Genomic DNA, 14,598 nt, shown 5'->3' on the forward strand with positions numbered 1-14,598 from the left:
CTCATAACTTTTCTTCCAAGGAGTAAGCATCTTTTAATTTCATGGCTGCAGTCACCATCTGCAGTGATTTTGGAGCCCAAAAGCACAAGCGCGGCCGAGAGGAGCTACCCCACGTCCGAGGTCAGGGGCAGAAGCCGGGAGGACCCCATGCCCGAGGGGTGGCAGCCAAGAGGAGCTACCCCACGTCCAAGGTCAGAGGCAGAGGCCGAGAGGAGATACCCTGCATCCGAGGTTAGGGGCGGTGACCGGGAGGAGCTACCCCACGTCCAAGGAGTGGTGGCTGCGTGGGCGCAGGAGGGCCGAGAGGAGCTACTCCATGTTCAAGGTCAGGAGGGGTGGCGGTGAGGAGATACTCCTCATCCAAGGTAAGGAGCAGTGGCTCCGCTTTGCTGGAGCAGCCGTGAAGAGATACCCCACGTCCAAGGTAAGAGAAACCCAAGTAAGACAGTAGGTGTTACAAGAGGGCATCAGAGGGCAGACACACTGAAACCATAATCACAGAAAACTAGTCAATCTAATCACACTAGGACCACAGCCTTGTCTAACTCAAACTAAGCCATGCCCTGTGGGGCCATCCAAGATGGAGGGGTCATGGTGGAGAGGTCTGACAGAATGTGGTCCACTGGAGAAGGGAATGGCAAACCACTTCAGTATTCTTGCCTTGAGAACCCCATGAACAGTATGAACAAACACAGCTAGGTGTCAAATAATTCCAAATATTCTCTGAAGCCTGCCAGTCAGATTGTACAATGAGAAGGTACTTGTACAACATACGCTTCAACTGCATTCAGGTGATGTTTAGAAATTCCTCCCCCTCATTCAGTTCAGTTCAGTTGCTCAGTTGTGTCCGACTCTTTGTGACTCCCATAGACTGCAGCACACCAGGCCTCCCTGTCCATCACTAACTCCCAGAGTTTATTCAAACTCATGTCCACTGAGTCAGTGATGCCATCCAACCATCTCATCTTCTGTCATCCCTTTCTCCCACATTCAATCTTTTCCAGAATCAGGGTCTTTTTAAATGAGCCAGTTCTTTGCATAAGGTGGCCAAAGTATTGGAGTTTCAGCTTTAGCATCAGTCCTTCCAATGAATATTCAGGACTGATTTCCTTTAGGATGGACTGGTTGGATCTCCTTGCAGTCCAAGGGACTCTCAACAGTCTTCTCCAACACCACAGTTCAAAAGCATCAATTCTTCAGTGCTCAGCTTTCTTATAGTCCAGCTTTCACATCCATACATAACTACTGGAAAAACCATAGCTTCACTTTAATTTTAAGGCACCATGGTCCAGTAAAGGGAGATGGAATATTGGATGGAATTAAAGAGAAGCAGATTTGGCGATTTCTGTGGTCCCAGGTGGCTCAGTAGTAAAGAATCTGCTTGTCAACACAGGAGATGCAGGAGATGTGGGTTCAATCCCTGGGTGGGGATGATCCCCTGGAAAGGAAATGGCAACCCACTCCAGTATTCTTGCCTGGGAAATTCCATGGACAGGGGAGTCTGGCTGGTTACAATCCATGGGGCCACAAAGGGGTCACACATGACTTAGTGACTGAGCATGCAGGCACAAGCTCTCTACCGTAACGCTCCCCATCAGCAAATAGTTCATGGTCCTGCACCCACCCACAGACCACACTGAGTAGCACTGCCCTAGATTAATATTGCTCCTAACTGGTGGTCAAGTGGCTAAGATTCTGTGCTCCCAATATAGGAAGCAGGGTTCATTCATTGGTCAGAGAGCTATATCCCACATGCTTCAGCAAAAGATTCCGCATGCTGCAATGAAGAAAAGACTCAGCACAGCCAAACAAATAAATATTATTTTTTCAAAAAAGCAAATTTACTGTCTACCAAATGAGTCACGGTTCCCAGACCCAATAGAAGCATAAAGCACATCTAAACCTCTGACCATGGAAATAAACAAAGGCTTCCAAGTCTTAATTGAAATTTGTAATGTTCATATGCACATGTATTTTGAGGCGATTATCATCTTAACTAATTATTTATTGAGAACTGGAGGTAGGAACTGAATAGTTATAAGAAGTTATAACTAGCACCTATTATACAGCAGCCCTACACCTGCTGTTTTACATATTTTCTTGCTAATCTTTGGAAGTATTATTATGCCCATTTCAGAGATTTCTAAAAATACTAAAGCTCAGAATAGTTAAGCCTAAAGTGTTAGAGAAGACTCTTGAGAGTCCCTTGGACTGCAAGGATATCCAACCAGTTCATCTTAAAGGAGATCAGTCCTGGGTGTTCATTGGAAGGACTGATGTTGAAGCTGAAACTCCAATACTTTGGCCACCTGATGTGAAGAGCTGACTCATCGGAAAAGACCCTGATGCTGGGAAAGATTGAAGGCAGGAGGAAAAGGGGATGACAGAGAATGACATGGTTGGATGGCATCACCGACTCGATGGACATGGGTTTGGGTGGACTCCGGGAGCTGGTGATGGACAGGGAGGCCTGGAGTGCTGTGGTTCATGGGGTCGCAGAGTCGGACACGACTGAGTGACTGAACTGAAAGACCATAAAGCTATTAGCGTGAACCAAAGCTAAAAGTCAAGTCTCAAACTACAAACCACTCTTTATTTTCTGATGTCAAGTGACTTCTACTAATACAGAATTATCTATCTAAGGACCCACTCTTAAAAGACAGATCCATCAATTATATTTATAATTATGGTCTAATGAACAGAGATGATATTTTAACCCTAAATGCCTAAATTTGGCCAAGAAGTTCATTTGGGTTTGGCCAACCTGATACATGCTGTGGTTAGCCAAGAAAAATTGGGCAGCACTAGTGAGCTTCCCTAGAGAAGGCAAAGGCAACCCACTCCAGTGTTCTTGCCTGGAGAATCCCAGGGACAGGGGAGCCTGGTGGGCTGCTGTCTATGGGGTCGCACAGAGTTGGACACAACTGAAGCGACTTAACAGCAGCAGTAGCAATGAGCTTCCCAAGTGGGCAGTGATAGAGAATTTGCCTGCCAATGTAGGAGACACAAGAGACGTGGGTTTGATCCCTGGATCAGGAAGATCCCCTGGAATGAGAAATGACAACCCATTCCAGTACTCTTTCCTGGAAAATTCCATGGGCAAAGGAGCCTCACAGGCTACAGTCCATGGGGTCGCGAACGAGTCAGACACAACCAAGCATGCACACATGTGTCTTGGATGTGCATGGATTGATAGGGCCATCTGATGCCCCAGGTGACTGATGATTTTCATAAAACAGAGGTAGGAGTGCTGGTGCTGCACTCTGGAAAATGTCCCATTTCACTGTCAAGGCTACAAACCTAAGCACACATCCAGAACATGCCTGTGTCCTCTAACACTCATACCCACACTACACCCAAGAGCACTACTTAGAACGGGTCAAAACAGCACACACTAGGATATACCAGTGTGACCAGGAAGGTAGCTACTCCTCTTGAGCAAAGGTCTTGGCAAGCAACCAAGTTTGAAAGGTATCCTCACAAAGGATACAGTTTTTAAAAGACGGCCAGTAAAAAAGCCATCGAAGCCAACACTCAAAGAATTGTCTTCGCATACACACTTTGTGGTCAGCACTGTTACTCACAGGACTAATACAGCTTAGGAGAATAGCCATTACCACTGAGTTTTGATACAAAACTCACCACATCTTCCAAAGACCATCCTGGAGGGTATCCTCCACTCTGCTGAATTGTACTCCTTCCTCCCAGCCTATTTCATTATTTTCCTATTTTCTGTTCTTCCAATTTTCCATCTTTATCTCATTTTTTCTTCCTTTTTCTCTTGCACACAGAGTGGCAAGCTTGTGAATAGAAGCAGACGGTCACACACTTCCATAAGACAATTTCAGGTCTTATTCAAGATAAAGTGACAGGAGGGTCAGGATAGAGGTAGGGGAGTGGGAGGTTCAAACTACTGGGTGTAAAATACGCTACAAAGATGTTTTATATAACACAGGAAATACTTCATATTAAATATTTTGCAATAACTGTAAATGGAGTATAACTTCTATAAATTGTATAAAAATAAAACAGTGCAGCTTAAGAAGTCAGTGTCACAACAGAATTATATTATAAACAAACTAGTTAAAATTTAATTTCATAATGATAAGACCACAGATTAAGTATAACACTGATGGAAAGGGACTCTGAACCCAACCTAGCTCTCTGAATTATATTCTTTCTATTTTGAAGTACCAGACTGGCACACACTTTTTAGCCTTCTTTATGACAAGATGTCAAAGGTCAGCTCAGCACTCTGTATTATCAAACTATTTTGGTCAATAATTCAATCTTTCATTCTCTCAAACTTACTGTTATTGAAACCAATTATCTCTAGTCACAACTCATTTAAATGAAAGGTACTTGGATCATTTTCCTTTTCATTACCTTAAGAACTTAGCCTTATGTTTAATATACAGAGCAAGAGCTTTTAAACCACTTGAGTTGGATTCTTTGCTTCCTAATGTCTCCATCTCTTACTACCTGTTTAACCCTTGTCCACTTGACCTATCTGAGCCTTTTTCTTTTTGCTTCACATCTAAGTACTGCTGGGAGAATTTTTATATAAGATAAAGTGCCACATTGATTAGTTTTATGTATTTCTTAATCACTTAAAATGAATAAAACTGGGCTATTATTTTTAATAGATGCCTACCATTTTTCTGTGCATGTCACTGATGAAGTTTCTGAGTGTGAGCTCCAACTACATTTTCCTATTACTCTGTGTTTTAGACTTTGCAGAGTGCGAGTATTTTTAGGAGCATATATGTTGCACTAGAGTAGATTGCACTAGAGAGTGAAATTTATCACAGGTGACCTTTTAAATATGGACGCTTCAAGTTTCTTTTCAGTGTTTCGTGTTAGTTTGCAAATTAGGTTAAGTAAATTAGCTCACGTTGTCTCAAATTATTGATTATAACTTTAAACAGTGTAATCTAGGCAGTAATGACCAGGCTTGATAGAAAACTATCCGGTTTACTTTAGGGCCCTTCCTTTTTTTTTTTGTTTCAAAAGTTCTGGAAAATTCTATCTATATCAATTTGTATATTAATGCTTTCACCACTGAATCTGATTTATAACATTGAGTCAGTTGCTAATATTATCAAATAGCATATTTTTCACAGTAACTTTTTCAAGGCTTCTTTGTAAATGGTTAAGAAGGGGGAGGGGAACACCCCATGCACAGTCACAATTATCCAGGCTGCGTGATTTTATCTAAATTTATCGACTTAATCAAACAATACCAGGTGAGAAAATTTCCCCTTAGGAAAAATGCAGGGTAGAAACTGTACATAATAAATGAACAAAACACCTCTCTTTACAGCTTCTGTGATCCCAAACAAAAACAGGTAAGTAAAAATTCAGAGGACAGTATTTAAATCACAACATTATCCTGAAAAAACTTTGAAGTAAAAGCCCAAAATTTAATGTGATCTAGAGATTAAAAACATTTTACTAATCTTTGAAAAATACCTGGCTCATCACAAGCAAGAAATGATAGTGCATTTCATTTGCTTTCCAAAAAACTTCTGTACTAACTGGAAAGTGTAAATGTGGCTACATGGGCTCGACTTGGAGAATAAGAGTGATAATGTGTTCCATACATGAAAAACCATATAGGTATTGCAGGGATGTTAGTAAAGAATATAATCACTGCAGAGTAGAAGAGAGAAAAAAGAAGGGAACAGGAAAGCCCTGGCAGAGACCTCAGGTACAACATTCAATTCAACATGTTGAACTGGACAGAGTAAAGTCCAGGGGACACTTTGTTTTCCCTCTCCCTTGATTATCCCTATTCCTAAACAAGTGGGTCATGGGCCAGTGACCACATGAGGAGCAATATTCCCCAGGCACATCCTCAAGTTATTCCCCTGGGTTCTTTCTGCAACTATTCTTACCATGGGGACCACCCGGTTTTATATCCAGAAGCTTTAGCAGAAAGACACTTGTTTATCTTATAGCAAAGCAGGGATCATTTGTTACCAAAGATTTCCAAGGAAAGATTTCCCTTGGCAAGAGCAGAAAACAAAGCTCTGTACGGGCCACACACCAGCCACCCCACCGGGGTCTTACTTGTTCTCGTTGCTTGCATCGTAACGGGGCATGGGGTCTAGGTCATTCCCATTCACGTCACAGCTTGCCAGAGCATCCTGGGTCACAGAGGAGAGAGAGAAAGGATACAGATGTTCATTAATTAGCCAGGGACCTGAAGGCTCATGACTCCTTAAACACATTTCTGCAAGAGAGTAATTAGATTAAATAAAACACTCATGGTCCAGTGGTGTCAGAATGCCTTGTTCGATAACAATCAGTGTCATATTTTGTCCCATAAAGGTGAAGAAATACTCTCTACAGACCAAAGACGTGCTCAGTCCATCCTTGCCAGCACTGTTCCCCCATACCTCGCACTGACCCTTCACCACCTACTCTGCAAAGTACTATTAGACCACCTAGAAGCAAAGTGATTTATTCTTCATAGACTCTCTCTCTATTCCTTACTTCATTTCTTGAGTGTGCAAATACATTATCACAATTCAGAGATTTCTGGAGACAAAGATCATTCACAAATAACTGGCAAGTCAATTAAAAATGAGTATTAGAACTCTACTGTATCAGGTTATCTTGGGACCTCTATGAGGCAATATTTGTCTGGTTTCAGATGTTTTATCTACTATGAAAGGGTCTACAATTCAAGACTTCTTATTTATACCCAATGGCCTTTTGCCTCAACCAAAATAATAAAGTTTTACTTTATGTCAAGGGTTCAAATGAAACAGAAGTTTCTCTGATACCAAAGCTGCATTTATTTGGTTTTTTAAATAATTGTGAAAAATATTCAAATTTCTAAGAAAAAATTTGTGGATTATTCCATCATTCAAATTTATATCATGGTAGACAGAACTAATTTAAGATGTTTTGAATTTTCTTATGCTTTATGATTTCTGTTATCAGTTTTAGTGAAAGTAAAGCTCTTTGCTTTCTGCTTTCTTATCAAAGACTCTCGTTTCTAAAAATGACTTATAGGTACAGGAGTTTGAAATGTTTGGGGGAAGTAAGTAAAATACACATGACATAGAAAGATAGTAAGTCCTGCTTCCCATACAGAGAAACATACAAAGCAGCCCAACTTAGTGTTCACTCAAGCATGAAGGGTGATATCATCTAATTTTACTCATAAGAAAACAGAGGCCTGAGACAGGTTACGTAACTTGGCCAAAGGCGTGAAACAAATTGCCTATGGAATGAAAACTGGAACCCAGGCATCCCATCCAATCCAATGCGCTCTTCTCTACTTTCACCAGCTCTAACTTTAGGATAACCAAAAGGGCACCAGTACTGCTAACTGTACAGGTAAATTCTAGAGAATTTTCTTTCAAGGGAGGAAAACAAATGAAAAAGGTAAAGAATGCAATCACATTCAGGTTATGGCTCTTTGTATTTAATCAGATGCATTTCAATGCAGTGGAGAATAGGAATGCTCTATAAAAACTGCATTGCATATGATAACAAGTCTTTCTTATCATGGACAGCCATAGTTCTATTCTTTATATGACCTGGGCTAACTCATTTTAGTGTTCAGGCCTCAGTGTATACCCTGTAAATGAGGAGTCTGAACTGAAGTTCCTTTGTAAGTTCTAAAAGTCTATTCTGTGAAGAGACAGAAGTTTACCTGTGTGTGCTTGGAGGCAGGGTAAGGGCAGCTACTCAAATGTTTGGTTCAAATGAGAACTAAATGAATTTGCAGTTCCTCCTCTCCCTCTCTCTTTCAACCTTAAGGAAAATCATCTAATTTAGGAGAAACTTTCCATATTTCATTGTTGAAATTGATTTGTGAAGTTTCTTGGCTGAATTTTTGAAACAAAAAGGATTGAATACTGAGAGGAAAAGTAGCTAACGTTCATAAAGTATCAGGTGATACTGGGTGATCCTGAGGGAAGGAAGGTCTTCATAGGTTAGGAATTGAGGTGGCTGTGTGAGCCAGTGGTAGTTTTTGCTGTGTCTAGGAAGTGGCTTAGAAGTATCTTATCTGCAAAGATAAAGAGAATCCTTTCAGGTTTGACTGACAAAAGGAAAACTAATTTGAGATTAAGGGTCATGCAATAAGTGATATTAAGTAAATGAAAAAGAAACACTGAAGAAAATGGATGCTTGGGGCTGGTGCATGGGAATGATCCAGAGAGATGATATGGGGTGAGAGGTGGGAGGGGGATTCAGGATTGGGAGCTTGTATACACCCGTGGTGGATTCATGTCAATGTATGGCAAAACCAATACAGTATTGTAGAGTAAAATAAAGTAAAAATTAAAAAATCAAAAAAAAAAACAACACAATAATCACCACCCCACCACAAAAAAAAAAAAAAAAAAGGAAAATATATGGACATTTCTACCTAAATGGTTTCATGTGAGGCTGAAACGGTATTTAAGAGAAAGGGCAGAGGAGAGATGGTCACAGAGACAAACAGAGCTGGTGATTCCACTGTGCGGAGACACCAAGCCTTCCCAGGCTGAAGATAATGGTGAGAGAGAGAAATAGCAGATTTCAAGAGGATGTTATATTCTTTTCTTGGAATCTCAGCCTTAAAGAAAAGGCCATGTCCATTCTGAGGGCATCCACTACAAGGTTCCTCAGGGCTGCTGCTGTGTCCACCAGTTACTGAAGAGCAATGGGGACAGAAAGCAGCAGGCCTGTGAGAATGGTGAATCCTCTGTACTGCTGGTTTAGGAAACCTATGGGCCCAGCCTCTCTCAGGACTCCCGCCAGCTCAGGGCACAATGAGATAGGCTGGGCTTGCTGACGTTGCTCCTTTAATGACCATGAATATATTGGGTTGACCCAAAAGTTCATTCAGGTTTTTCAATACAATATTACATGAAAACTTGAGGAAACTTTTGGCCAACCCAATAGGAGAGAAGAAAAAAAAATCTGAGAAGGTGTAGTCCTCTGAGTTATAGCTTAGAATTTTCTGTGGGGCTCTTCTGTAAACATAGGGCAAACTCTGGCCCCTGACTTTCCTCCTTAAGGGTCAATATGAGTCCGATTTCACCATGATTTAGAGCTGCTTGTCTTTTCAAGGCTGTGAAAGGAAATTTGTAAGCTGATAGAAAATCACCAACTTCAATTTTTTTTTTCAATAACAACATGAAAACAATATAGGGAAACTCACATAACCAAAGTTTTGGAATTAAAAGAAGTCATGAAGTATAGAGAGGGACATGGGCAAAAGTGACTGAAGTCTTGATGGGTTTGCAGCAATACCAGTGTTCTAGCGGAAATAGTTGTCAACAGGAAAGAGATCAGAAGGCAATGTGGAAGGCACTGGTGTGCGTGGGCTCCACCAGGAGTTTCTGCAGGGTCCTAACAGCAATCAGAGAGTTACATTTGCAGATACTAGGGAGTCACTGGAGGCTCTTCAGTAACAAAATAAATATTTTAAGGAGAACACTGAGGTATCAGGAAACACACATTTGTAGCAGAGAATGGCATATTGGGAGATACTTACAGACTTCTAACCAAACTTAGGGAGGAGAAGCTGGTTGAAGGGATATGTTTGGAGAATAGGGGACAGAGGGGTCACTGACCTATTTCCAGGCAGGAAATAACGTAGTTGTAAAGGGGACCGAGAGGCCCCAGGGACAGAAACCGATCTGTGTCCACTGAGCACTGGGCATCGGGGCTGTGGTTTTCAGTGAAAGTACTGAGTCTCAGCCCTTTCACTTGCTCTGTGATCTCAGGCTTACTGTATGTTCTGAGTCCTGGAATCATGGTTCTTTCTTAAACAAGGGAATTGACTGATTCCTGAGGACTATGGGGAGAATATTCATTACTGTCCTTTAAAAGGAGAGAGGCAGAGAGAGAAAGAGACTCACAGAACACCTTGAGAAGAGTTATAAGTACACCTTCTCCATAAAGGGAGGTAGGAGAGTTCTCTAGCTGCATGGATGAATTGTTGAGAGGAGCAGCTGTTGGCAGCAGCAGCTGGGGTCTCTGCTACCTTATCACCTGCTTTTTGTCATCACAACATCAAAGGCACACAAAAGTGGATAGCATTATCTCCTGATTCCTGTCCTCTGAGAGTGAATCTCCTGTAAGATGGGAGCAATACCTAATAGCTATTTTTCAGTGACTTTCCTCCTTTTGCTGTTGTTTAGTCACTAAGTTGTGTCCGACTCTTTTGTGACCCCACGGACTGTAGATGGACTGTGGACTGTCAGGCTCCTCTGTCCATGGGACTTCCAGGCAAGAATACTGGAGTCGGTAACCATTTCCTTCTCTAGGGGATCTTCCTAACCCAGGGATGGCACCTGCATCTCCTGCATTGGCAGGTGGAATATTCACCCCTGAGCCACCTGGGAAATCTCCATGCTTTCCCCCATTTTGAACATCCTCACATGAGTTCCATTGTTTTTCAGGAGGGAAGGCATTCCGACCACAGTAAACACTCACATAGTTTTGCATCAGATCTGGATGGGTCCTCTCAATGCCATCGTCCAGGATAGTGACCACGATGTTCTTTCCCGTGTAGCCTCTCTTCCAGGCTCCTTCAATGTTCATATCTGACTGGCAGGGATGTGTGTTGTCACTGCAGTGCTAAAGGAGGAAGAGGGAAAAATGGACATTGCAGATTACAAACACAGAGAGGAGATGGGAGAATTACCTACTTAAGGCAATACATTAATTTGGCGGATTGCCTGTTCAAGCAGAAGCACAGATCTCCAACATGACAACAGGGGAAGGGAGGAAGAAGAGATGTGGGTAAGGCAAGTGAAACAGAAATCTCTTCTGCCAGTTCTGCCCTGCTCTAACACCATAGATCCTTTGGAAAAACATGATAAAGTATCTCACTAGCAGAGCAATGAGTGTACCATTTTATTGTTAGCATTTATTAATGACACATAAAAAAGGACTTGTAGCATTTCATTTATAAACCCAAACTAGATAACAGAAGAACATTATAATTTCTTAACCAGGCACCTAGTAGAGCCTGGCTACAAATGAGAAAAACCTCAGCAGCTTCTTTACAGTGTCAGCCAGAGGTGTGCCACTGCTGTGAGAAACCCATAAAAAAGAAAAAAATAACAATCTCCTCAAACTTCTTTCAGTAAATTAACAATGAGCATTGCACCATAATTTGCAGGGGGTGAACAGAGTCATTCAGCACTACTTTGAGAAGGGAGGGAAGAAGAGTGCACAGTCCAGACGGGGGACAGACACAGGAAAATGTGTGCGAGGGCTTTGAAGGGCAGGCTGGAGAGCCAGTGAACCTTAGCTCATTATGTGTAGTGATTTCATTCCACAATGGCTACAACATACAAACACATCAAGAGATGAATTAAACCAGCAGTTCTTCCCAATATAATTGACTAGCATTCATCCAACCCACACAATTATTCCTTCAAAGTCCATCTCTGTGAAATATCCCTCTGAGTGGTATTGTTTTCCAGGTTCTTAAGGCTCAGTTAGAGGAACAAAGGAAAAGGGATGTGCCACTCTAGCCTACTGCCATGGCAACGCAAGCCACCCCAGGTCCACACCATTCACTATCTTCCTCCAGCTTTGTAACCGTTCAGCACTTCAGAAGGGGAGGAGAACGCGTGCTCTGTAGGCTCGAGGCATAATGACGACCCCACTGACACGGATTCATCTAACACATACTTTACTGAGCTCTTATTGCACGCAGGGGAATAGCAGTGAACAAGGACAATGAGGTCCCCTGTCCTCGTGACCTCTCTAAACGGGAAACACAGATGCTAAAGAAAACAAAGAAGACCATTTGTAGCACTCCTTATGTTTTAAAGGAATTAAAGAGGGTAGTATGGCAGTCAATCCTGAGGGGACTGAGTACACACCTCTCTCGGAAGGATGATCAAAAAAAGACCCCAGGTTTTGAGAAAGTGAAATGTGAGTTGAGATACGTCTGAAGAGAAAGAGCTGGCTTGCCCAAGAGCTCAGAGCTCGTCTTGGTAGTGCTTGTGCTTAGTAGTTCAGTCGTGTCCAACTCTTTGCAACCCCATGGACTGCGGCTCACCAAGCTCCTCCATCCATGGGATTTTCCAGGCAAGATTAGGGGATGTGAGAGGAAATGGCACAGAGGTAGCAGGTTAGAAGGGTAACAGAAGTCAGGTCATCCTGAGCTTTGTAGCCATGACTCGATTTCTATTTTAAATACAACCTAAATGAAAGTCCTTGAGAGTCCCTTAGACAGCAAGGAGATCAAACCAGTCAATCCTAAAGGAAGTCAACCCTGAATATTCACTGGAAGGACTAACGCTGAAGCTCCAATACTTGGCCACCTGAGGCGAAGAGTCAATTCATTGGAAAAGACTGATCCTGGTAAAGACTGAAGGCAGGAGGAGAAGGGGGTGACAGAGGATGAAATGGCATCATTAACTCAATGGACATGAGTTTGAGCAAACTCTGGGAGATAGCGAAGGACAGGGAAGCCTGGTGTACTGCAGTCCATGGGGTGACAGACAGTCGGACATGACTCAGAGACTGAACAACAAAATGGAAGCTCACCTCTTTCCGAATTTCATCCCTCAATGTCACATGGTTGCAAGTGGCAGATACCTCTAGTATCTCCTGACATGAATTTGTTAATTTATTCTCCAAAGGAGACTGCCTTTTGTTGAACATTATAAACACACTTGAGTAGTTTTACGGATTCATTCTAACAAATGGTATACCCATCTTTCAACGCAGATAATATCAATTTTGTTGAAAATAGAGGCTTATATATTTTATCAACATTTGCAACTTTCTGTTACTTTCTTGATTCCTTATAGCACTTGAGGCCCTGCACACACTGACCTAAATTCCATTCTCCCCCTGCTCCCCAGTTTTTGGAGTACAGCTTGGGAACAACTTCCTCTCACAAAGCTTTCCCTCATTCTTCAGCCTAGTTGGCTATCTCTTCTCTTAGGAATGGAGACAGGCAGACACGTACATGTATTTTGTTCTACACAATCTAACCCCTGCACACTGAATTCTGCTGCACTATGGTTGACTGTTGAAACTTGTATGTAAATTTTGTCTCCTTTGACTGTAAGCCCCTAGAAGCCTATGCAGGAAACCAATTCTAATCTAGGATTTCAGTCAATATTAGCTGATCAATTACACCCCAAAAGTGAGGGCATATTCTCACTTTATATCCAAGTTCACAACTGCCAAATGCCTGCTCCTCTGACCTCGTCAGAGATAGCCCAGCCAGCTAATGCTTGGTTAATAGATCACGAAAGAAATAGTGCAGGTTTCCAAAATGCCAGTGTTTTTCGGAAGTCTCATTCTGGCCAACAGTTTGGGCTGCACCTCATCAAATCTTTTAATTTAACAGAAAGCAACTCTGACAGGTTTCTATTTCATTTTTTCCTTTTCAAAACCTGTTCTGGCCACCTGTGGTATCATTTGTGACATGAAGTAATGTTAATGTGGCCAAGAAGTGGGCTGGAGGAAGGAAGTGTACAGGAAATGGGTCACCCACACATGGGATGACCATCCTGCAGTGGAAGGATGCTGCCTGAAATTGCAATTATGAAAATTGAAGAAAACCAGCCGTGTATGGAAAACATGTGTGTTCAAAGTGGAGCAATTAGGTTTCTTTCTTCCACCTCTGCTTCTGTTGAATCTGACTTCACCATTAAATATTTTTGTACCACTTTTTCTTTTCATCTGCCAACATGATACAGGAGAAAGAGGAAGGAGGGGAAATATCCAATTGATTCTTTCATATGGATAATTTACTATTTCAGGTGGCTGAAATGTCAAAGAAAAAAAGATAATGAGAGCCAGGGGTGTTTCTGCAAGTCATAAGATTAGGAGTGGACCCTTAAATCAGGACCCTCTAACCTGAATGTGACCTTTAGATTTTTAATAACTATTTCAAGTGTTCCAGGCTTCCGAACATGTTTCTAATGTTGTTTCATATGCCCAAGGTACCCCAAGAGCAAAGACTGAAGAGAATATCGATGCCAGTCAACATGGCCCCAGTGAAAAGGAATCAATCATTTCCTTAACCGCCTGATCAAAATGGTCTTTAAATTGGACTCTATTTATTTGACAGCAGTCTATGTTAGAGCATCACCCAAAGGCCAAAGGAGCACATATTAACTATGACTTCCTCATACTCAGTTTGCCATGTTGAAAACTGGTGGAACTAATAAAACTAGTTTCTGGAATTCTGTTACCACATACGCAGTCCCTAGGCTGGTATTCTGGAGAAGGCAATGGCACCCCACTCCAGTACTCTTGCCTGGGAAATCCCATGGGTGGAGGAGCCTGGTAGGCTGCAGTCCATAGGGTCGCTAAGAGTCGGACACGACTGAGCGACTTCACTTTGACTGTTCACTTTCATGCATTGGAGAAGGAAATGGCAACCTACTCCAGTGTTCTTACCTGGAGAATCTCAGGGACAGGGGAGCCTGGTGGGCTGCCGTCTATGGGGTCACACAGAGTCAGACATGACTGAAGTGACTTAGCAGCAGCAGCAAACTGGTATTCACAAAAGGGACGGGTCCGAAACTTCCAGCTTATTTGAAGCTGATGAAAAACACATATTTGCGCTGTATAGGTACGATAAATATTCACAGTAAATTTATGTAC

At 42.2% G+C, this 14,598-nt stretch overlaps 1 protein-coding gene across 3 annotated transcripts in view; it reads right to left on the bottom strand.

The window, feature by feature from the left end:
• Positions 1–14,598, bottom strand: part of PCSK5 (proprotein convertase subtilisin/kexin type 5) — a 503,732-nt gene that overhangs the window by 352,071 nt on the left and 137,063 nt on the right. For all 3 annotated transcript variants that reach the window (XM_069576329.1, XM_069576328.1, XM_069576330.1), the window contains exons 4-5: positions 10,447–10,590; positions 6,073–6,149 (exon numbers count right to left, since the gene is read on the bottom strand). In XM_069576329.1, coding sequence (XP_069432430.1) covers positions 6,073–6,149; positions 10,447–10,590 — 221 coding nt within the window. The remainder of the gene's footprint in view (positions 1–6,072; positions 6,150–10,446; positions 10,591–14,598) is intronic.

Source organism: Ovis canadensis, chromosome 2 (genome assembly GCF_042477335.2).
Source record: "Ovis canadensis isolate MfBH-ARS-UI-01 breed Bighorn chromosome 2, ARS-UI_OviCan_v2, whole genome shotgun sequence".
In the NCBI taxonomy this organism is placed as follows: domain Eukaryota; kingdom Metazoa; phylum Chordata; class Mammalia; order Artiodactyla; family Bovidae; genus Ovis; species Ovis canadensis.